General features: G+C 40.9%; 3 protein-coding genes across 3 annotated transcripts; all 3 read right to left on the bottom strand.

The window, feature by feature from the left end:
* Positions 1 to 6,126: 6,126 nt before the first annotated feature.
* On the bottom strand, positions 6,127 to 7,190 carry LOC307269520 (E3 ubiquitin-protein ligase TRIM47-like; the record flags this gene model as incomplete). The annotated part of the gene is made up of 2 exons (XM_080052494.1): positions 6,918 to 7,190; positions 6,127 to 6,531 (listed from the first exon to the last, which is right to left on the bottom strand). Exons 1-2 carry the CDS (start codon positions 7,173 to 7,175, stop codon positions 6,127 to 6,129), a joined length of 663 nt encoding a protein of 220 aa, XP_079908620.1. The 5' UTR covers positions 7,176 to 7,190.
* Positions 7,191 to 8,121: 931 nt separating this feature from the next.
* Positions 8,122 to 15,391, bottom strand: LOC307269397 (protein mono-ADP-ribosyltransferase PARP14-like). Its single transcript, XM_080052360.1, has 7 exons — positions 15,123 to 15,391; positions 13,638 to 13,786; positions 11,411 to 13,453; positions 10,875 to 11,111; positions 10,525 to 10,749; positions 10,204 to 10,273; positions 8,122 to 9,664 (listed from the first exon to the last, which is right to left on the bottom strand). Exons 1-7 carry the CDS (start codon positions 15,295 to 15,297, stop codon positions 8,592 to 8,594), a joined length of 3,972 nt encoding a protein of 1,323 aa, XP_079908486.1. The 5' UTR covers positions 15,298 to 15,391; the 3' UTR covers positions 8,122 to 8,591.
* Positions 15,392 to 17,517: 2,126 nt separating this feature from the next.
* LOC307269519 (E3 ubiquitin/ISG15 ligase TRIM25-like) lies at positions 17,518 to 21,746 on the bottom strand (the record flags this gene model as incomplete). Its single annotated transcript, XM_080052493.1, has 6 exons — positions 17,518 to 18,059; positions 18,772 to 18,934; positions 19,294 to 19,527; positions 19,676 to 19,771; positions 19,932 to 20,297; positions 21,522 to 21,746. The coding sequence occupies 6 exons, from the start codon at positions 21,744 to 21,746 to the stop codon at positions 17,518 to 17,520; spliced, it is 1,626 nt and encodes a 541-aa protein (XP_079908619.1).
* Between the last annotated feature and the right edge of the window lie 837 nt (positions 21,747 to 22,583).

Genomic DNA, 22,583 nt, shown 5'->3' with positions numbered 1-22,583 from the left:
TAAAAATTCTACAATTCGACAGTTTTCTGTTAAGACACATTTGATGATCCATTACTTCACCCCGACTGCAGCCCCATCTTGATCTTTATCCCAGGGAGCAAGGTTGAGGAAAAACACTGCATTAAATGGAAGTCCAGGCAAGCCCTCCACCGGGACAGGGTCACCAGGCATCGTTTCTTCTACTGCTTCCTCTCTGAACTTTGCAGTCAGCTGGCGTCCCACCTTTTCGAACAAAATGTTTCCGACTCGTGTAGAGAGAGGATCATGACCAACCATAGGTGAAACCACGGCATCCACCTGAGAGGAGAGATAGTATGGTGGGGGCTGAACAAGTTGGATGTAAACGGCTGAGGTTTCTCATCGCCACATATTGTTCTACAAGGTGTTAACTAATTTAGGGGTGTAACGATCCATCGATGTACATCGATTGATTTGCGAACGATCCAACTGAATCGATACAACGTCCAAACATCGATACAAATCGATGTTGTATATGGTTTTATTTTGACAATGTCCTTGCCCGGATGTTTGTGACACCATTTCCGCCCGACCGCAGCAGGCTTTTCACGCTTGTTATGATTATCAAAGTTCATTTCGGACACTGAAACCATCGGTAACAGACCTGTCGGTGTTTGCACCATGGGCAGAGGATCATATATCCCCGCTGACAGAGCAGTCGAGCCGGCGCTTACCGGGGCAGCGCGCCGCTCGACAGGCTCGCGGGGTTAGCAGCTGAGCTAGCGGGGCATTCGGCTGTTATCCCCGCGGGCTGTCCAGCAAAGCGCTGCCCGGCTCGCAGTGTAAAGTTCCAAGAATGCGCGGCTCGGCTGCTCTCTCAGCGGTGAGAAGCTCCTGCGCTCCCCGGGGCGGTCACCCTCTCCCCGGGGTGAATTTACAAGCCACCGCAGCCTCAGCTAAAAAGGATAGCTCTATTAGGCTAATGAGCTAAGCTAGCGAGGAATCCACCAATTCAGTCCTGTGCCCTGAAACCCTACACGGCCCAAAACTACTCAAATGTCACTCCAAGCATTGTTTACTGCCACTACACCTTAAGATATGAATAATAGTAAGAGATTGAAATATAGTAATCTTATGAATGATATTAATCTTTCAATCAAATAATTCAAGCTAATATTTTTAGCTGTATTTTACATAGAGGTATTTTATAAGGAAGTCCCCTTGACATTAAATAAAATGTCATCAAAAAGAGGGAAATAGCTGAGGTAGCAGCTTAAATTTGTTGTTTATCCTGTTAATTTCAAGATCTTTAGTGTTCAGAATGCATACAATGGATTAAAATTATACAAACAATTAAGAAGGCTATTCTATTATCAACACGTATTGTTAGATAACGAGATAGGCCATCTTGTGTTAAATGGGCATATAATATCGTCTCATATCGATCGCAGGCCCCTGAATCGAATCGCAGCAGATTTTAGATATCGGCAAATATCATATCGTTGTCTAATGAATCGATTTAATAACATATCGTGATGAAAGCTGCGATTTACACCCCTATTAACTATGCGATTCCACCTTAAAAAAAGAATGTCTTCTTAAATACTTAATAGACACAATGTCTTCTCGAATTGGGTATCCTTGCTGACACAGATTTTAGAAATGGGCAGCCTTAAATAGTTAAGACAGTTAAGAATGTTCTCCTCCTCCAATATATTTACTGAGTTACTACGAAAATATGCAGTCCGGAAAGGTTGGATCAATTGTCTCACCTGTTGAGTCTCGATGGTTCCCTGAATGATCTCTACATGGACACCATCTCCAGTAGCTCCAGCAGTGGCTCCTCCTGATTCATTAGTTAATCGTTCCTGTACGAGAGAGTCCAGAAATGGACCCAGTCTGTTCCTGACCTCAGTCACTTTGTTGGATGGACCTTCCAGCACAACCATTGGCTCAGGGGAAGATGTTAGGGGATGTATGGTAATCCCTGAATAGTCAAACTTGTGCAGGTGCAGCAGTTCTGGTAACCCTTGTACCAATTCTGGAAAAGGGACAATGACTTTGCCTTCTACGCTTGCCTGGTCCAAAATTAACTGTGTGATTGCGTCACTCAGCTCTTCAACCTGTTTGGTGTGTCCCAGTAAGGATATGGTACCCTCTGGGCCAAACATGACCTGAGCCCTGTATTGCCCTTGGTTCATCTCATTTGTCTGGGACTTAAGCTTTTCCCGAAGCTCAGGTGGCACAGCAGAGCAGTTAGGAATATGAATCGTAACTTCCTTGAAATGTTCTTGAAGTATCACCAGCAGGTGCTCCTTCAACTCGGGGACACTGTAGTGAGGCTCCAGGTGAGAGGGACAGTAAGACGCCAAGCACGTCAGGCAAGACATCACAGCTTTGTTCGGTTGGGCCGAGCAGCAGAAATCACAGGAGACATCCGACGGGCCGGCACAGTCCACAACAGCAGAGGGAGGCTGGGGGCTGGACTTCTTCAGCTTCTCCACAACCTAAGGATGATATAATAGAAGAAGGGGAAATATATAAGATAACACACAGGAATAATGAAGAATAAGAGTAGATGTTCACCACAATCCTGTTCAACCATTAATCTTATTACATTTAATATTAGAAGATATATTTAAAGAATGAGGGATTTTTATAGAGAACTTACTTCTAGGGAATATTAGGGATTTCCACAAGGTTATTTGTGCAAATTTAAAGTGAGTCAGACTCATGAGCACTTTCAGTTGTGTGCTGCATTTAAGGGTAACACAAAAAAAGAAGACTCTGGCCAGGGACAAGAAAACATTATTTTGTAGTAGTGTTAAAAAAATAAAAACATTACATGATCCGTTTCTAAAACAAAACAGGACTTTGTTCTACCTTCCTGAGTGTTTTCCTGCATGTAGTTTGCATGTGCATTCCAATTTTGGTGTTGCGTTAACATGAACTAAACTGGAGGATATTGTTAGTAGCAAATGCACAAATAAGAAAATAAATAAATCCCGATTTTAGAACTTGTGGTATTTCTGGAATTCACATTTTATTGGCATCAACTAAGGCAAGACGTGGCTTGTTCCCTTTAAATTTTGCAGAAACAAAATGAAAAAAAATTGCACTGGAAAATATATCAAAAGCTAACGAATTTGGATCTCAAAATGTGTTTTGATAAAAACGGCACTCTTTGTAAAACGGAACATGAACGTTTACCTTCACCTGTTTTATTGATGTTCGTGGTGTGTTACATTCTGGAAAGAGTTTGAGAATGACATAGGCCTACTATGCAAGACAAACCATTTGATTACTTTTGAAGGGAAGAATGTCATCACTTAAAGTTTAGTGCCATTTTCAACATTTTTATTGTAGCCTATACTTGGGAAATGTCATATTCCTAAAAAGGTACTCTAGCACAACCCAATTTATTATTAGATTCTTGTTTTGAGCCTTAAATATTATTATTTTTTGTCTATCAATATCTTTTCACGTGTATTTTCTATTTTCTTTGAATTGCCATGTCTGTAAACTCGTCCCTGAGTCGCATCAATGCAAACGAACGGTGTGAAAACGCCCAAAGATTGAAGAAACTGTGGAGGCTAGTAGTAGCAACTAGGCCTATGTTATCACGTTGGGCTATTTAAAGTTGTAGCAGCATAATAAGACATTGGGAAAGTTTAAACTATTTCTACCGCCACTTGCGCGCCATCACCTCAGCCAGTGTGTTGTTCCTCCTCAGAAGAGGCCTCGGCCTGAACGCCTCCCTGCACTGGGGGCACCTGAACTCGGTCGTATCTTTCGGTTCCCAGCATCTCAGAATACAGCTTTTGCAATAAGAGTGTCCACAGGGAATGGTGACTGGCTCGTTAAGCAGGTCCTGACATACTGAGCAACGTAAGAAGAACTGATTCCGGTCCACCTCCATGCGATGCGGCTCCTCGGCCATGTTGGGGGTGAACTCCACGCACGTGCACAGGAGAGGAAAGAGACGACAGCACTACGAAGTTTGGCAGGTAAGAAACTCAGAAGTGCCCTAGGTAAATTAGTTTGGGGGCGGAGTGCACGCAGGCAGCCGATAAAGGTGGGCCTATTGATCGCGTATGGCTACCGCTTGGTCGTCAGCTCGTTTAAATGCTCCCGAAGCTGCTTAATTGATAATTTGAATCAGCTGTGTTGGAGCAGGGAAACAGAGCTAAAACAAACGTGCAGCAGGAGAGGTGGTCCTCCAGCCAGGAGTGGTTTGAGAAACACTGGCTTAATTTTTTGCTTACTGTTGCAAATTAATTTTATTTTATTGCTGATTAAACTGCTGATCATTATCTATTTTGATGTATTAGCTTGCCCTCGAAAACACACACACACACACACACACACACACACACACACACACACACACAGTACAAAGTACAGTGTTGAAGATCTAAAGTGTCTAAATTAAAACCATAGATTTAAACTAATCAAACAAATAGATAAAGTGAAATACAACACTTTTTTAATATTTGTGCATGTACGGTGTGAAAACTATATGAAACACTTAAGGACAATTATTTATCTTTATAACTAAATGTACAAGGGACACACATTAAACAATGTGTATTATATTTCACTTGGTAGGATTGGTTTTTATTTGGGTATTTTAAGTCTTCCATCGTAAAACGTAGGTTAAAGGGAATGTCATTTCTTAAATTGATAAACAAAAGTAATGAGTAATTAATATTTTGGCCAGATGATGGCGCCAGATGAAAAGTTAAAATCATCAATCATCAAAGTGATCACAATTCCTCCTTGGGAGGTTTAAAGGAAGGGCTTTGAGCCCCATAAACAAAAGTATGGGGCTCAAAAAGTTCCTCCTTAGGAATTGTACAAGATATAATAGAAATTCAGCCAATTTGCAAGTTGTTTAATTTCAATTAGTGAATTTTAAACAGAATTATAATTCTGACGAACGAAATTCATGGAAAAATGTCTCCCTATTCATTAAAGCTAATGAGTTATATGGATAATTCAGCCAACAGCTAATAATTTTGACTATGACAGCAGCCACCTGACATGATCGATGTAAGTAAATATGCTATTTACACATTTGTGCATTACTAATATTATTTCATTATAAAGGAGGCATTCATCTTTCACTTTTGATACTTTCAAGTTAATTATACTGATAATGCTTCCATACTTTGACTTTAGTTAATTATTGTAATGAAGGATTTTCACGGTGTTGTAATGAAAATGCTCCCGGTGTTGTTACTTTTACTACATTAATAATCTGATTATTTCCTCCACCACAGCACTCAAGCTCAACTCACCTTCCATTTTGTCTCATAAAAAATATCACTGTCAGCAGACTCATAGATGTCCTTGCGGGATGTTGTTCCTCATGTTCTCTTGCTGTGGTTTGACTGTACTTTTGTTTTATACTGGTTTGTTGAGTGGCCATACCTGAACAATGGAATGAGTCTCACCTATGAGTATCTCATGCAGGCGATATTTAAAAAAAAATTGTTAAGTATAAGCAAAAAGTACCATATGATAAAATAGCATATAATCCAATGTTAAATGCAATTAACATTTAAGAATCACAACTGCATGCATTATTTTCTTATAATCTATGAAATTCTGATAGAAGCTTTGTCTAGGATTTGGTTAGAGGAATGTATCAGGTGATTAGTGATGGCTGCACCTTTTCATAGCTGTTTAGGGTGGTGACTGTGGCTGGGAAAGTACTGTAGAATGTTTAATTTATTTATTAATCTAATTCCTTCTGAACTCCATAATTCCCTAATACTAAATATAATGTAAAACTCAGTTATGACTCATGCATTAAATGTTTGTACTGTATATTAAAAAGCACAATTCCCTGTAACATTGTGTTTCTAGCTGAAGGCTTAAAGAATATTTAAAAGTCAAAGTCAGATTTATTTATATAGCACATTTAAAAAACAACATTAGTTGACTTTTGACTTTGTGCTATTCTGTTGGTCTCAGCAGTGCAACACGGGAGCGTTCTGTGGCGTTTATTTCAATATTTCCCAAAGGAGAGTGAGTAGTGGAGGGTTAGGATGTGGCGATCATGAACGCAGTTTGTTTGTGTGTATGTGTGTGTGTGTGTGTGTGTAAATTGATAACTTTGTCTTTTTATATCAGAAGTCAAGAAGGAGGATGGCAGCTGCATATTTATTTGTCTCTGGGTGTGACATTAGGCGAAACCACGGCATCCACCTGTTTGGAAACAGGAATCGTTTTGTGGCCTTTATGCTCGTCTACAGTGCACAGAGAGCAGACAAGCTGCTTGTCCGTCGGGCAGTAGACCATCAGCCTGTTGTGCTTCTTACACATCTTTTCCTGCAGTGGGGTCGTGGCCGAGACCAGCAGGTGCTCCTTCAACACGGGGACACTGTAGTGAGGCTCCAGGTGAGAGGGACAGTAAGACGCCAAGCACGTCAGGCAAGACATCACGGCTTTGTTCGGTCGGGCCGAGCAGCAGAAATCACAGGAGACATCCGACGGCCCGGAACAAGCCACAGCGGTTGGGGGAAAGGGCCGCGGTTGGGGGCTGGACTTCTTTAGCTTCTCCACAACCTAGAGACGGTAGTAAAATAAGAGAATTTTGAGAAAAATACTACAGGTTTTGGGAAGAACCTAGTTCAGAATCAGACAGCACAGACCATTGGCTGACCATTTGAGGGTGAAAAAAACACATATTTAAATTACACAGTAATAATTCTTCTTTTACAGTAACACGCAAGATAAATGTTGGCAGCTTGAATTTGTATTTTTTAAGAATTGTGGCAAAAGAGTTGAACAGAGCAGGACACTCCACAGCTGAAAAATAAACTTGTCAGCGCTCTCTGTTGGAGAAGCGATGAACTGTATATGTTTACAGGAAAGGTAAGGATATACTAATATATCTGAAAAAGCCTACTATCTGGTGAGTACAGGCAGGAGAAGGTACCACCATCTCTCACCTCAGCCAGCATGTTGTTCCTCCTCAGAACAGGCCTTGGACTGAACGTCTCCCTGCACTGAGGGCAGCTGAAAACTCCCTTCCCCACTTCTCGGTCCCAACAACCTTCAATACAGCGCTTGCAGTAATTGTGTCCACAGGGAATGGTGACGGGCTGTTTTAACAGGTCTAGACATATCGAACAGCAGAACTCTCCCTGGTCCAGCTCAACTCCATGTTGCTCCTCCAGGTGATGTTGTTGGCGTTGCTTGCCAGCCATTTCACTGACAGCTTAGCTCAGTTTAAAGGAAAGACAGGAGAGTTGCCAGAGTTTAATTTAGACTGAAATACTTAAGAGTAGTAGCAGCTGACTCAGTGCTACAACCAGAAGAGGTGGGGCATAATATAGATAGTAGCCTCGTTTGAGTAGGAGCCGTCTGGCTCAGACTTTCGCAATTATGACGCGCGTCTTGCTGAGCGCACAGCAAAAATGCTGTGCGCTCAGCAAGACTTGCGTCATAATTGCGCAGGTCAGAGCCAGGCGGCTCCTACTCAAACGAGGCTGCTGTGAAGTTCAGTTTCAATGTCCACCCTCTTTTATTGACATCTCATGTTAAAAGTTAAGAAGATGGAGCAACACGTTGCTGTTTTGTTATTTTCTATTTTATTTTATGCCATCTCTGGAAAAAAACGCAATGAATCTTGGGATATGTTGGGCCGCGAAGGATCCATCTGTTGCAGCCTTCAAAACCGTGAAACGAAGGCTGCATTTCTTGGCCGTATATGAAGGAGCCTTGCAAATCGTTGCAAATGGAACAAGCCTTTGCGCGCTGCTATGACGCAATCGGTCTTCAAATGCAGCCTACGTAGGCTGTAATCCCTGAATTGAGATCCAGCTTCAATCAGCCGTGTAACTTGACCTATGACCCCTCTATCTGAACAGAAAATACATTACATAACAGAATCACCTACAGTATAACCGCCATAACTGTATGATGAATCAACACATTGAGGTTTCATAGCTGCTTGCACCTTATTGTTAAAGGACAAGACAAAGTGTGTTCCAGGTGCATCTGATCAAACAAAGTGTTTCTCTTGCTTAAGGGAGCCCCCTGTACATCAAATCTTGCAGGTGCAGTGTTAACAATTGAAACGTCATTTTGAAAGGTAAACTAGTCAGACATGCAGCCTCGTAACAAAACAAAACAGACAAATGAGAATACTTCTGCACAAGGTGTTTATTGTTGAAAAATAAATTGTCACACAACATGGAGAGTACACTTTTTTTTTAATTACTGGGATATTAAAACTGAAGCGATCAGTTAAATAATCTATAGACACTTGTTTGTAAATATATATTACCATTCTATGAAGATGGCATGAGCCCCCTGATCTTATATTACATTATTTACAAGTAATTCATTAATGAATCACAGAGAATTTACCTTTTCCCTACGACTTATCTTAAAACAGCATATCATGTTTAGAGTCTGTTATGGTTCTCATCCCGTTCAATTGTTACCTTTTATTTAAAGCTGCTCCAGTCGTATTGTTATTAACAATGGACCAAGTGACATGTTGGAAAATGTTGGGGAAAAGTAGTTTGGAAACAGTTGCTTATTTACACATCCAACTATTGTATATTGTAATTTGTTTGAGCTTGAGTTTGTGGCTACATAGTAAAATATTCACTCTTTTAGCTCTGTTTCCTTTCACTATAAGTTTTTCTTTGGTTCACGACAGCCTCCACTGCCATCTCTGTTGCCTCCTGAATTGTTTTTGCACCCTCACTTGCCTCGCATCCAATAGTGCCACCTATTATTCCTCCTGTTAATGCAGCCGCACCTAGCGCTGCTCCAGCAGCTATTAATACATACTCTCCACCTGTTACTGCGGCTGTCCCTTTTGCTAATGGACTTTTAAGAAATGCTTGAGGGTTCTGCAAAACTTTGATAACTAATCCAACCAAAGCTTCCAAACCAAAAAAAGCTCCCAACAACGCCCCTATTCCAGTGCCTGCAAATCTGATCAAAAATCTTTCACAGACATTACTCTTAGCCTGACTTCTGATCTTATCCTGTGGCATGTTCCCTGATGACCCTCTAAGGTGCTCTTCCTCTTTCTGTATTTCTTCCTCCACTGCTTGAAACATCTTATTGATGTAGTGGCCGCCATTGTTTTCCATCACCATCTTGTCTACTGTGTCAAGTAGATCCTCCACCTGGAGGTGGTTGCTCCTGTAGTTATCCTGCTGCTTGTTCTTCCAGTATTTATTGTCTATGACGTGGCACCGGCCTCCGCACTTCTTCACCAGATCACTCAGATTCTCATTCTGACCTACAAACTCCTCGATTGTCTGTCCTTTAGGGAGCTGGTCACCATGAGTGAAGACAATTACAGCATATTTCAGTGCATCTTCACTAAAACATTGGCATATTTTAGTGATGACCTCCTGCTCATGCTTGGTGAATTTCTCTACTTTAAGCACAATGAGAAAGGCATGAGGCCCCGGAGCACACTCTGTGATGCAGTTCACTATCTCACGCTTCAAATCTTTCTCAGACCTCTGTACATCAAAGAAACCAGGAGTGTCGATCAATGTGATGCTTCTTCCATTGACAGATCTGGTTTCTGCTTGACATTCACTTGTTCCAGAGTTGGGAGAATGATTTGTGGTGAACAATTTTTTCTCTCCAAATATAGTGTTAGCCAGGTTGCTTTTGCCAGCTCCAGTTTTTCCCAGCAGGACGAGTCTTCTTGAAGCCAGCCCTAGAAGATATGGTAAAGGTAGTTTTCTCATGCAATTTGGAAAATAGTTACCATTACATAGTATACAGTAAGGCCCAGATAAAAAAAGATCAAATTGATAAAATTAGCATGCTAATATCTTGGAAATTAATAGAATAATGTTAAAAAGTCCACAGGCAAAAATGTACATGGCTAATGTGGTTGAACAACAAACTCAAATTCTATTCATACAATGTCATTACAGCAGTCACATACGTTTACCGTATAAGTCACCTGAATTGTTCCGGTAAAGAGAGTTTATACAGCCAGGCACCAAATAATTCTGAGACTGGATGATAATTTACAAGTTTTGGTATAATAGCCAAATCAAAAAAAATTGTCTGAAATTGTGTGGAAAAAAAAGGTACCAAATGCACTTAAAAAAGCTCGTCTATGGAAGTTTGCTTCTTAATAAGGCATAGTTTAGTTACCAGAAAATAAAAATAAGGAAAAAGTTAAGAAAAATATGGATGCGACAGGATTAAAAACCAATTCTTTGCAGTCATAATATCTATGCCCACCTTGATCTGGTTGGTGAAAATCTTTTGTCAATCCTTGGAATTGGTAAGCTTCCTGGACAGAGTTGAAGGCCTGCAGGGGCAAGGCAGTATGGGTTACACACCAACTAAATTCCAGCATGTACTCATCTGATACTGAAAAAATGTAAGCCGATGATTTTTTGATAAACAGATTTAAAATGCAAGTTATCAGGAACTCTTAAAATGTTTCTTGGGCTTTCTCCCCAAGTTCTACAGGGCGGTCAGTCCACTAAAGCCTGCACAAACAAACAAAGAAACAAACAACAAAGTGTAAGTGTTTTTGTTATGATGCATTTCCATTACCTCAATAGCCTCTTCATCATTGGGGTAAATGACGATGCGGACCAGGAGTGGCGTTCTGCTGGCTCGCTCCTGTTCAAACGCATGAACTTGTTCCAGTAGGACCCTGGCTACCACGCTGACAGGAAAACGCAGGGCAATCCCAGTGCCGAGTACAGGGAAAGCAACAGCTCCAAACCCTCTACGATCGCATGAAGTTAGGATGTTGTTGATGGCCATTCTCAGAACCTAGAAAACCGTCAGGATTCAATTATCTTTCAGGCTAGACACAGAATATAATGGATTATGAAGTAAAAATTCTACAATTCTACAAAGTTTTCTGTTAAGACACATTTGATGATCCATTACTTCACCTCGACTGCAGTCCCATCTTGATCATCATCCCAGGGAGCAAGGTTGAGGAAAAACACTGCATTAAATGGAAGTCCAGGCAAGCCCTCCACCGGGACAGGGTCACCAGGCATCGTTTCTTCTACTGCTTCCTCTCTGAACTTTGCAGTCAGCTGGCGTCCCACCTTTTTGAACAAAACGTGTCCGACTCGGGTAGAGAGAGGATCATGACCAACCATAGGCGAAACCACGGCATCCACCTGAGAGGAGAGATAGTATGGTGGGGGCTGAACAAGTTGGATGTAAACGGCTGAGGTTTCTCATCTCCACATATTGTTCTACAAGATGTTAACTATGCGATTCTACCTTAAAAAAGAATGTCTTCTTAAATACTTAATAGACACAATGTCTTCTCGAATTGGGTATCCTTGCTGACACAGATTTTAGAAATGGGCAGCCTTAAATAGTTAAGACAGTTAAGAATGTTCTCCTCCTCCAATATATTTACTGAGTTACTACGAAAATCTGCAGTCCGGAAAGGTTGGATCAATTGTCTCACCTGTTGAGTCTCGATGGTTCCCTGAATGATCTCTACATGGACACCATGTCCAGTAGCTCCAGCAGTGGCTCCTCCTGCTCTGGGTGCAATGTGTCCACTGCTTTCCCCTCGGAGAAGCCGGTCACATGCCTCCTGCATGGCCTCCACCACCTCTCTTCTGTTATCAATCAGGATGATTCTGCTCAGACTTCTCTCTCCCTGACTGCCAAACTCTTTAACAGCTGTAACAATAGCCTCTGAGCACACATTGACAGGAACACCAAACAAACCTGAGCTGATACAAGGCATGGCTATTGACTCAAACTGCATCATTTCTGCTACATTCAGAGCAGAATGGACCGTTTTTTCCAGTAACAACCTTTCTTTGCCACCTGATTTCCCGCCTATCGGCCCAACAGCATGCAGCAGTGTCTTACAGTTTAAGTTCCCCCCTGTGGTCATCCTCACTTCACCAGTGGGAATTTTTCCAGTCTGCTTTACAATAACACTGCTCTCCTTCTGCACCTGAGGGCCACCAGCTTTGCTCAGGGCAGCAGCAACACCTCCACCATGGTCCAGATCTTCATTGGCAGAGTTCACCAGGGCATCAGCATCCTGTTTGGTGATGTCACCCTGACACACAAGAACCTGAATTCCATTAAGAAGATTGTAACTTGCAACTGCAGTGTTCACTCCACTCAAATTGAGAGATCCGAAGTTCTCGGCAACCCTTTGGAGTTCATCTTTTTTGGTGGAACTCTGGAAATATCCAACAGTCCCTAATGATTCATTAGTTAATCGTTCCTGAACAAGAGAGTCCAGAAATGGACCCAGTCTGTTCCTGACCTCAGTCACTTTGTTGGATGGACCTTCCAGCACAACCATTGGCTCAGGGGAAGATGTTAGGGTATGTATGGTAACCCCTGAATAGTCAAACTTGTGCAGCTGCAGCAGTTCTGGTAACCCTTGTACCAACTCTGGGAAAGGGAGAATGACTTTGCCTTCTACGCTTGCCTGGTCCAAAATGAACTGTGTGATAGCTTCACTCAGCTCTTCAACCTGTTTGGTGTGTCCCAGTAAGGATATGGTACCCTCTGGGCCAAACATGACCTGAGCCCTGTATTGCCCTTGGTTCATCTCATTTGTCTGAGACTTAAGCTTTTCCAGAAGCTCGGGTGGCACAGCAGAGCAGTTAGGAACATGAATCGTAACTTCCTTGAAATGTTCTTGAAGTATGTTTTCTGCTTCATACAGTTTATCAGCACACATGGTGAAAAAGCGTAGCTCGGTGTCTCCTAACTTTACTTCCAACTTGTCACCAACCCCTAAATAGTCTCGAAGCCCCTCTGGACCTCCATATGCCTTTCTTAGGAAGGCCAAGAAAAGGGGACTGATGTCAGAAACTGTCCTTTCTAACACAGACTTCTCCATAACAGAGATCATATCTCCAGCCTTGAGAATATCCTCCACTAAACCTTCCAAAACTAACTTGCCCACATCTCCCTGTGTGACCTTTAGATCTGGAAAATCTCTTCCCAAACTGTGCTCAATCTCTTTCCAGAGGAGGCGGAGTTTGGCCTCACCTACTCGACGAACACTGCTTTGCTTCTCACTTGAAGCTGACCCTTGTGTAGTTTGTAGGTCCACTACACCCATCAACTTGGCGTTCACCTGAGAGCATTCGCCAACCACAACAGCCATCCCAGGTTCACTGTACACCTTCACTTCATCTGTGGTCTGATGAGAGCTGCACGACTGAAGCAACACTTTGACTTTGTGAGGGTCCACCTCATAGTGGCACAGGTAGCTCTCAAAGAGTTTGTCCACCTCGGCTTTCCAATTTCTAACCCCATCTACATCTCCAGGTTGAGCTAAACTCTGGACTAAAACCCTTCCCTCCTCTGGGTAAAGCTGAGCAGAGCAGGCAACAGAGGAGAGTTTTTTCTCTAGATTTGTCCAGGCTTTAGGACAGTCCTTTAGGTAACGGATGAGGAAAGCATATGGTCGTAGTTCATATTCTTCACTGCATAGTGGAAATGTTGAGGTAGGAATGGACGGTTGGCTCTGTGTTTAAAAGAGATATCCAAATATTGATTAGTTTACTGGTCTCTGCCCCCCAAATGAACACACACATTTATTTGGAAAAAGGCTTTAGTGTTCACTGATTATGGTGTGGCATGGAGCCTGATTGGTTTAGTAGAACTACATGAAATGAACAACTTAAAGTGGAAAAGTATATTTTTTTTACCTGTACTGGAGCTGTAAAATCCTGGCCTTGAGATGAAGTGATGATGGGAGCAGAGGTGCTAGGATCAAGGCTGTCTCGGACAGTTAACACCAAACGACCTGTTGCAAGCTCCACAACATGCTGAGATCTCTGCAGGACTGCCTGCTGAACTAAAAAAGGAAAATTGACTTGAGCTGGTGTGGGACAATAAAAAGGGTATTGCCGCACTCTTGACATTAACCACAGGCTTCTAACTACATGAAATGATTGTTATTTTTAGAAAATAAGAAAGTGCATAGGACACTATGTTCATATTCATATCAGTGATTTAACATGTTTTATAACAAGTTGAGATACTTTAATTTTCCTTTTTTTCTATTTAAAATCATATGCGACTTTATACTTCTACTCCACTACATTGAAGAACATTGATTGAAAAATTAAATCCCTGTTAAAATCATTTGACTAGCCTCCCTAACTTAGCACTTATATTTATGGTTTTATTCGTATAACTCTTGTATAGTTGCCGACCGTGCATGTTGAACAACTTGTTTGTACCTTGTCCACACCTCATGGAATGTTTTTCACTCTAACTCAACATATTACATAATTCATCCTTTTGTTTTGCATCAGGGAAACTCCATTCCCACTGCGCTAGATGACAAAGTGTCTCTTAATGATACCGTTCTTAATAGTTCAAAGTTTAAAATAAAGCATATGCTGCCTAATATTAGAAGAACTCCCTGAAGCAAGGTGTACATATTTTTTCACAGTTACATAAATTAAATCTTGAATGTTATCATTTCAATTGCTGTACTTTTACTCAGCTTGTGCCGAGATTTAGGCCTTTAGGTGAACAGTGAATATTTTTGTAGTGGATTATTCTTGCAATATTCTTTTGATAAATTAATTATATGGGTGTTCACCTTACTGTAATAGCCAGAGTTCCCACACCTTCTTCTCAAACATCAAAGTAAAGGACTTTCAGGACAAATTCTCTCAAATGCAAGGCCCAACATGGCAAAGTTAAACTCATGCACACGACATATAACAAGGACACACACACACACACACACACACACACACACACACAGTGTAAAATAACCTTTTTTTCTTTCTTTTTGTATGTTTTATATTAAAAAAAATATTAGCCTGTCCGTCTACTTTCAAAAGCTTTTAGTGCCTGTAATGGGAAATATTGCATATGATATAGAATGCTTATTTATGCAATACGAAACATTGTATTTATCTTGTATCACTCCTGTATGTCTAAGATTAGATTCCTCAAATGTTTATTGAAGAGTACTCAGACTGTGCCGAATAACCTATACAGTGCAACACTTATTTAGGTTTCATTGAAAGTGAAACTAAAGAAGTTCACAACACTCACTGGCTGATCAACATTATGCAACCATGACAGCAAACAACCACATAACACAAACAAAAATAAATTCAAAGCAGGAGTTGTTCATTAATGTGCAAACGTTGAAAGCATAGGGTGCCTACCTTCATGATTTTTGTAAACAACGCTGTAGACGGTGTCATTAACGCGCGTCAATGGTCCGCAATCCCCTCCGCCTGATAGGCGACGAATACGGAAATGCGTTTCTATCTTTTTCTTGTCCCCCTCGAGCAGACTGTGGCACTCAAAGAAAACATGATATCTGTATGTGTCATCCATGGTTTAGCTCGTGTAGAGAGCAAAATAGAGCTAAACATCCGAAGAGTCCAGTTGGAAGAGCGCAGTGCGTCCGCTCCGTCTGCACCTCGCAGTCTGAAACGTCACCATGGTGTCTCCGCGCAGGGGCGGTAACATTATGTAAGCATTTATTGGACATCTGTTAAAGCAAAACAGTGTTGTAAAAGCACACAATACAATTTACCATGCATTGGTGTATTACTGTCAATGATGAAAGAGGGTTCACATGACGAATACCGACAGTGTGGCCCCTCAACTAATTAAGGAAAAACACACAATCAATCCCAATCTTGTGAAAGAAAATCATTTAAAAAAGGCTTAACATATTGACCAACCTTTTTCCTCTAAATATATTTTTTTTACATTAAATCAATGTGAATGAGGATCTAAGTAGAAGGCTAACACTTCCTTTAGCCACAAACAAGTCCTGAGTCATGCACATGAGGAAGCTGACAATTTACAGAAAATCCCCATAGGGCATAGTTATTTGACCACATAAGTGAACATGTATGTGTTATGTAGATTTATATTGTATGTGCATAAAAAATAAAGTCCCTTTGTTTTCCAAAAAGTCATTTACAGACATAAGAAAATGTCAATTACGTTTGTGGTCAAACAGTTTTTTTTTAGTGAAGATAGAGCACTTTTAAAGAAGGCCAATAACCAGAATTCCAAATACAGAGAGATTTTGGAGAGTTCAAATGCCATTGTATTTAACTTTACTTTATAGCTGCAGTTTGAGAGTCTACAGCTATTGGCTACAGCTTTATCTACAATGGTTCTGCTGGGAAGCAGTGGTGTCTCCTTAATTCTCTCCTTTTATCAAAAAATAAAAATCCCCTGTAAAATGCTGCCTTTTCTCTGAAGTAGCAGCTTCTGTGTGAGTACATATGCAACAGTATATTCAACACAAATGTACCAATTGGACTTGTAAGCATCTCAAGTTAACTGCTAATGTTGTCAGAGCAAAAGTACTACTATTATTATGCAGGAGATCTTCACACTTGTTTCTCTCCTGTAAATCAGTTGTGATCTTCGAGAGAGAAACTAATGTGATGATTGTGAGATCAGGCTAGTCTTGCCACGCTACCATGCTGAGGCTGGCTGTGACCCCTGACCTTGTGTGTTGAGGGCAATATACAAAGGTTGCATCCTAAACCTGTCAATTCAGTCAGCTGTCTTCTTGTACTGCCGTCTAAATTTCTCCTGACACTTATTAGAGAGTGACACATTGTTGAAGACAAAGCTACAGATGTTGTATTATAGATTTACTTATTAAATTAGACATGCAAATGATACACCCAAGACTTTATGGACTTATCCGTTCATAAAATGCTCTGCAAAAGATACAAATGAAACATCAGATGCAATGGGTATGAACACTTTATTAATTCAATTCTGACATTTAAGAATACAAGATATTAAATAACAAAATAATCTTTAAAATTACATGTCACTTTTTCATACCCAAACAGTCTTAGCTTGAAAATGTAACATGCTGGATTCTAAATACACACAAACATAACTGTGGTAAATAAAACAAACCGTTTTACAGTAGGTGTTGCCATTTCTGAGCAGCTATTTTATGCAAATAAGTATTCAAACATTACTAATACAACAAGTGAAAGCAAACTATTTAACACACATCTGCTGAAATGACCAAAACCACTGAGGGCAGTCTTAAACAGTCAAAACGCATATTTAAAAGTTTTTAAATTAGACAAACATTTAAACTTACATGCCCCCCCCCCCAACAACAACATATCTGACTAGTAAACAATGAGCAATAAGTTGGTTAAAGACTAGAAAACGATCTAGCAAAAACACGTCATAGCCAGCCACTGTATTAACTTTTTTGGGATGGTGACACTACTTATGTGCATTTGTTGTTAGTTTGAAATGACAGGAATGCAACATTTAAAAAAAAGGTAGATTTAATATTAAGTTTTAAAAATGAATAAAAGAAAATAGCCTGCATTTCCGAGGGGCTGAAGAAGAACACATTTGCACAAGACTGAACCAATACTAACGCCTAGAATGATAAGGATCTTCAAATTTGGGCCATACAGGTTAAAACGACCATTTGTCACTCTGGGAAAGAAATCAAAACCCCCTTATCATATGTGATCTAGCTGAATTGGAAAGGGCTGTTTACAGCACGATCAACAGTGGCACATATTCACCATCCAACTATAAATCATGTCACTGTAACTTGACCAGTTCTGCATGATATCCAACACTTTCCTCGTCCCCCAGCTTAAGGCCAGGATATAGAGGCTGTGTGAACGTGGTCTGGACTTGATGGAGCAGAGTCATCCTGTCTGAGATGCTATAAAAGGACAGAGTACCTGCTTTGTAGTCCAGGTACACTCCGACCCTGCTGTGTTTAGGGCCTAACACTGTCAGGCTTCTTTTGTCGTGATGGAAAGTGTAGCCTTTTCCGGAGCACTCTAAACTCCACGACTTCTTATCCTTCCCAAACGCTGACTCTGTTAACGATGTTCTGCTGATCTCTTTGTATGCCACTGCAACCGACAAGTTACTGCAACCCCTGCGGACCTCCCAGTAACACCGCGCCGTCAAACCCTCCCTGCACAACACCTGCCTCGCGTAGGTGAACCTTTCCGACTTCCTACCATAGTCCAAAAATGATCTAGAGGGAATACTTGTCACCCGCCTGCCTTTTTCTGAAAGGGACAATTTACTGTGGGCTGTGTTGCCATCCAGTTCCAGAGGACAGCAATCTGATAGAAAAACAAAGTAGAAAAAAAAAAGAATATTAGATAAAACTCTTAAAAAAAAATATTTTGACAGCTCACTGGTATAGTGCTTTTTAATTTTTTGCACTGGTGAGAAGTGTCATTTTGTTAAATTGTATCCAAGTCCAGCTCTGAAATGACAATAAAGTAAATCTTTAATATAAAGTGTGGAACTGCACAGTATTAAATAGGGCTGTCAATTAACCCAAAAAGATTTATTTCTGGAATTTATGCATTCATTTTTTTAACGCAAAAAAAAGCTCTGCACTAGTCTATCTAATATTATGGCTGACTGAGGTTCTGCACTGGGCAAGAAAGCAGTGCTCCATTGCACAGTGGCACGTTATGTTTCAACCTGCTATTGGCCACCTCTGGGTCAGGGAGCAACATTCATGGTCTACTGCAGTTTTCCAAGGAGTGTGTGATTAATGGGTGACAACATAACGTCGGCTTTCTGGCACAATTTAACAGCCCCCAAGAATCACGATCAATCCACAGCTACCCTGTGATTAAAAAGTGTAATCGTTTTGACAGCCCTAGTTGTAAATGTTTTACTCACATTGCAGAAACTCTTCTCTGGTCTTTGGCGCAGGTGGCAGCACAACATCTATTAAAGACACTAAAAGAAATGAAAAACCTGAATACTACTGGAATTACTATAATATATAACCCGTTTGTTCTATTTTCATTTGATTACCTATGGCAGGGATTCTGGGCCATGTTTCCTTCAGGAGGCTCTCCACGTCATCCCTCAGTTTAGACAGGCAGTCTGTCGCGGTTTTGAACGAATGTTGAGGAATGACAAGAGGGCCGGAAGGCAAGTCAGGAGATTCACAGGAGGTGGAAAGGGACCGGAAAGTCTGGTGGGAATTCAATCAAGAAAAATGTAAGATAAAAGCAGACAAACTGGACACAAGCATAGAATGTAGTAAAGGTCAATTCCATTTGAAAACACTCTTTTTGGTCGAAAGAATTATAGATCACCAGTTAACTCTTATAGTGGTTGAGATTACATCAGTCAAGAGAATTTTCAGATATGGTCATCATTTGTTGCACTGCCAAATGGTCAGCAGATGTCAGTTTTGTACGTTTTAAGTTTCCTCCATATTTACAGATGGGTTTTTTCTTTGGCTGCACAGTCCTGATAATGAAGACATTTGGACCGAACAAAACCACACACGCGAAAATGCTCAATATTGCACCAAGAAGTATTTGGTACCTGGATGAAATGGATGTGGTCGTCCACGTGAGAAAGTTGTTGGAGTTGGGCGTCTCTCGCCCTGAGCTTGGTGATCTCCTCCTCCAGCTGAAGCTGCAGCTTATGGGCCTCAGCGACTTTGATGTGCTCCTGGGTTTTCAGCAGCTGCTTGGTCAGGGCACATTTCTTCTTCAAGGACGAGATCAGCTCATCAAAGAACTCGTCACTGGTCTCGGCAGCAGTTTGGCTACAACTCTGTTCATACATGGGAAAACATCATGATTTATTATATATTCTAGCAAAACAGCAATGTTGAACCATCTACTCTATGAGCTGGGCCGAGACTTGTTCCACTGCAGTTCATATAGACACAGGATCGAATACTTTAGTCTAATTTCGACACCTTGAAATCCTTCAGAGCTTGGACCAGCTGATTCAGCTCATTTTCTCTCTCCTTTCCCCTCTCCTGGACTTTCTTCTGAATAACAAACAACTGAACCTGAAAGAAATAGTCAACAGTGAATGCGTCATTAATACAATTCCAATTTATTCTATCATGTCTGAGTGCGAGTATGAGTGGATATAAAATAAAATGGACTCAAATTATTTTATATCCAAACACAGACTACAGTTTAATGTAGTGTACTTGTTGTTTCCACCTGTTCCTTAGCTCTCTCTGCTGCAGCTGATGACGTCAAGTGCAGCTTATGCTCATCTATAGCGCACAGGTAGCAGATGCACTTCTTGTCCGTCGGGCAGTAGACCATCAGCCTGTTGTGCTTCTTACACATCTTTTCCTGCAGTGGGGTCGTGGCCGAGACCAGCAGGTGCTCCTTCAACACGGGGACACTGTAGTGAGGCTCCAGGTGAGAGGGACAGTAAGACGCCAAGCACGTCAGGCAAGACATCACGGCTTTGTTCGGTTGGGCCGAGCAGCAGAAATCACAGGAGACATCCGACGGGCCGGCACAGTCCACAACAGCAGAGGGAGGCTGGGGGCTGGACTTCTTCAGCTTCTCCACAACCTAAGGATGATATAATAGAAGAAGGGGAAATATAAGATAACACACAGGAATAATTAAGAATAAGAGTAGATGTTCACCACAATCCTGTTCAACCATTAATCTTATTACATTTATATTAGAAGATATATTTTAAGAACGAGGGGTTTTTATAGAGGAGAACTTACTTCTTGGGAATATTAGGGCTTTCCACAAGGTTATGTGTGCAAATTTAAAGCGAGTCAGACTCATGAGCACTTTCAGTTGTGTGCTGCATTTAAGGGTAACACAAAAAAAGAAGACTCATTATTTATTACTCATTATTTTGTAGCAGTGTTAAAAAAAAAAACACATTACAAGATCAATTTCTGAAACAAAACAGGACTTTGTTCTAACTTACGGTTTGATAATTCCTGAGTGTTTTCCCACATGTAGTTTGTGCATTCCAATTTTGGTGTTGCATTAACATGAACTAAACTGGAGGATATTGTTAGTAGCAAATGCACAAATAAGAAATGTTTCCCGATTTCAAAAGAATATAACGCCTTGTGGTACATTTTTCTGGAATTCACATTTTATTGGCATCAACTTAGGCAAGACGTGGCTTGTTTCCTTAAATTTTGCAGAAACAAAATTAAAATTGCACTGGAAAATATATCAGAAAATGTAGCTAACGAATTTGGATCTCAAAATGTGCTTTGATAAAAACGGCACTCTTTGTAAAACGGAACATGAACGTTTACCTTCACCTGTTTTATTGATGTTCGTGGTGTGTTACATTCTGGAAAGAGTTTGAGAATGACATAAGCCTACTATGCAAGACAAACCATTTGATTACTTTTGATGGGAAGAATGTCATCACTTAAAGTGTAGATCATGTGCCATTGTTTACAACATTTTTATTGTAGCCTATACTTGGGAAATGTCATATTCCTAAAAAGGTACTCTAGCACAACCCAATTTATTATTAGATTCTTGTTTTGAGCCTTAAATATTATTATTTTTTGTCTATCAATATCTTTTCACGTGTATTTTCTATTTTCTTTGAATTGCCATGTCTGTAAACTCGTCCCTGAGTCGCATCAATGCAAACGAACGGTGTGAAAACGCCCTAAGATTGAAGAAACTGTGGAGGCTAGTAGTAGCAACTAGGCCTATGTTATCACGTTGGGCTATTTAAAATTGTAGCAGCATAATAAGACATTGGGAAAGTTTAAACTATTTCTACCGCCACTTGCGTGCCATCACCTCAGCCAGTATGTTGTTCCTCCTCAAAAGAGGCCTCGGCCTGAACGCCTCCCTGCACTGGGGGCACCTGAACTCGGTCATCTCTTTCGGTTCCCAGCATCCCAGAATACAGCTTTTGCAATAAGTGTGTCCACAGGGAATGGTGACTGGCTCGTTAAGCAGGTCCAGACATACTGAGCAACATAAGTAGAACTGATTCCGGTCCACCTGCGGCTCCTCGGCCATGTTGGGGGTGAACTCCACGCACGTGCACAGGAGAGGAAAGAGACGGCAGCACTACAAAGTTTGGCAGGTAAGAAACTCAGAAGTGCCCTAGGTAAATTAGTTTGGGGGCAGCCGATAAAGGTGGGCCTATTGATCGCGTATGGCTACCGCTTGGCCGTCAGCTCGTTTAAATACTCCCGAAGCTGCTTAATTGATCATTTGAATCAGCTGTGTTGGAGCAGGGAAACAGCTAAAACAAACGTGCAGCAGGAGAGGTGGTCCTCCAGCCAGGAGTGGTTTGAGAAACACTGGCTTAACTTTTGATTCATGTATTAATAATCTGAATCTGTCACACAATAAATCGACCAGTGACTCAACTGTCAAATAATTGTAGTAAGGTAAAAAGTAGAGTATTTCCCTAAAAAATATAGTAAGAAATATATGTATAAAAAATGAAATAGCATAGGCTAATTGACTTATGCTAGTTACCCTCCACCACCGGTTTTAGCTGAGAAACACATTCATTCGTATTAAACTTCTAAACTGCCCTTGTATGGCTAGTTTACAGTTTATGATGCGCCTAGGTCTTTAGGTTAGACCTATTGCTAATTTCAGCTATGGTTTATATAGCTAGTTTATTGCTTGTGGTAGCTAGGTGTTTCTAGATAGTTAGTTTCTCATTTTAGCTAGGCGTATCTAGATATTTTATTGCTAGAGGCAGTTTATTGCTTAATTTAGCTAGGCATATCCAACTAGTTTATTGCTAGTTTAAGCTCGGTGTTCCTAGCTCATTTCTGGCCAATTTTAGCTCTGTGTTTCTAGCTAATTTTAGCTCTGTATTATATAGCTAGTTTATTT

This window comes from Ammodytes marinus (genome assembly GCF_949987685.1).
Source record: "Ammodytes marinus genome assembly, chromosome: 23".
Taxonomy (NCBI): Eukaryota; Metazoa; Chordata; class Actinopteri; order Uranoscopiformes; family Ammodytidae; genus Ammodytes; species Ammodytes marinus.
The sequence above is the reverse complement of the archived record's forward strand: the minus strand, read 5'-3'. Positions and strand labels throughout refer to the sequence as shown.

What these genes read in the sequence shown, in the direction of transcription:
- LOC307269397 (XM_080052360.1), bottom strand. Translation starts at nt 15,297, where the DNA reads ATGGATGACACATACAGATATCATGTTTTCTTTGAGTGCCACAGTCTG. An exon ending in GAACCATCGAGACTCAACAG is followed by an intron (nt 11,112 to 11,410) that starts GTGAGACAATTG and finishes CTCTCCTCTCAG; the next exon opens with GTGGATGCCGTGGTTTCGCC. An exon ending in TTTTCACCAACCAGATCAAG is followed by an intron (nt 9,665 to 10,203) that starts GTGGGCATAGAT and finishes CATATCTTCTAG; the next exon opens with GGCTGGCTTCAAGAAGACTC.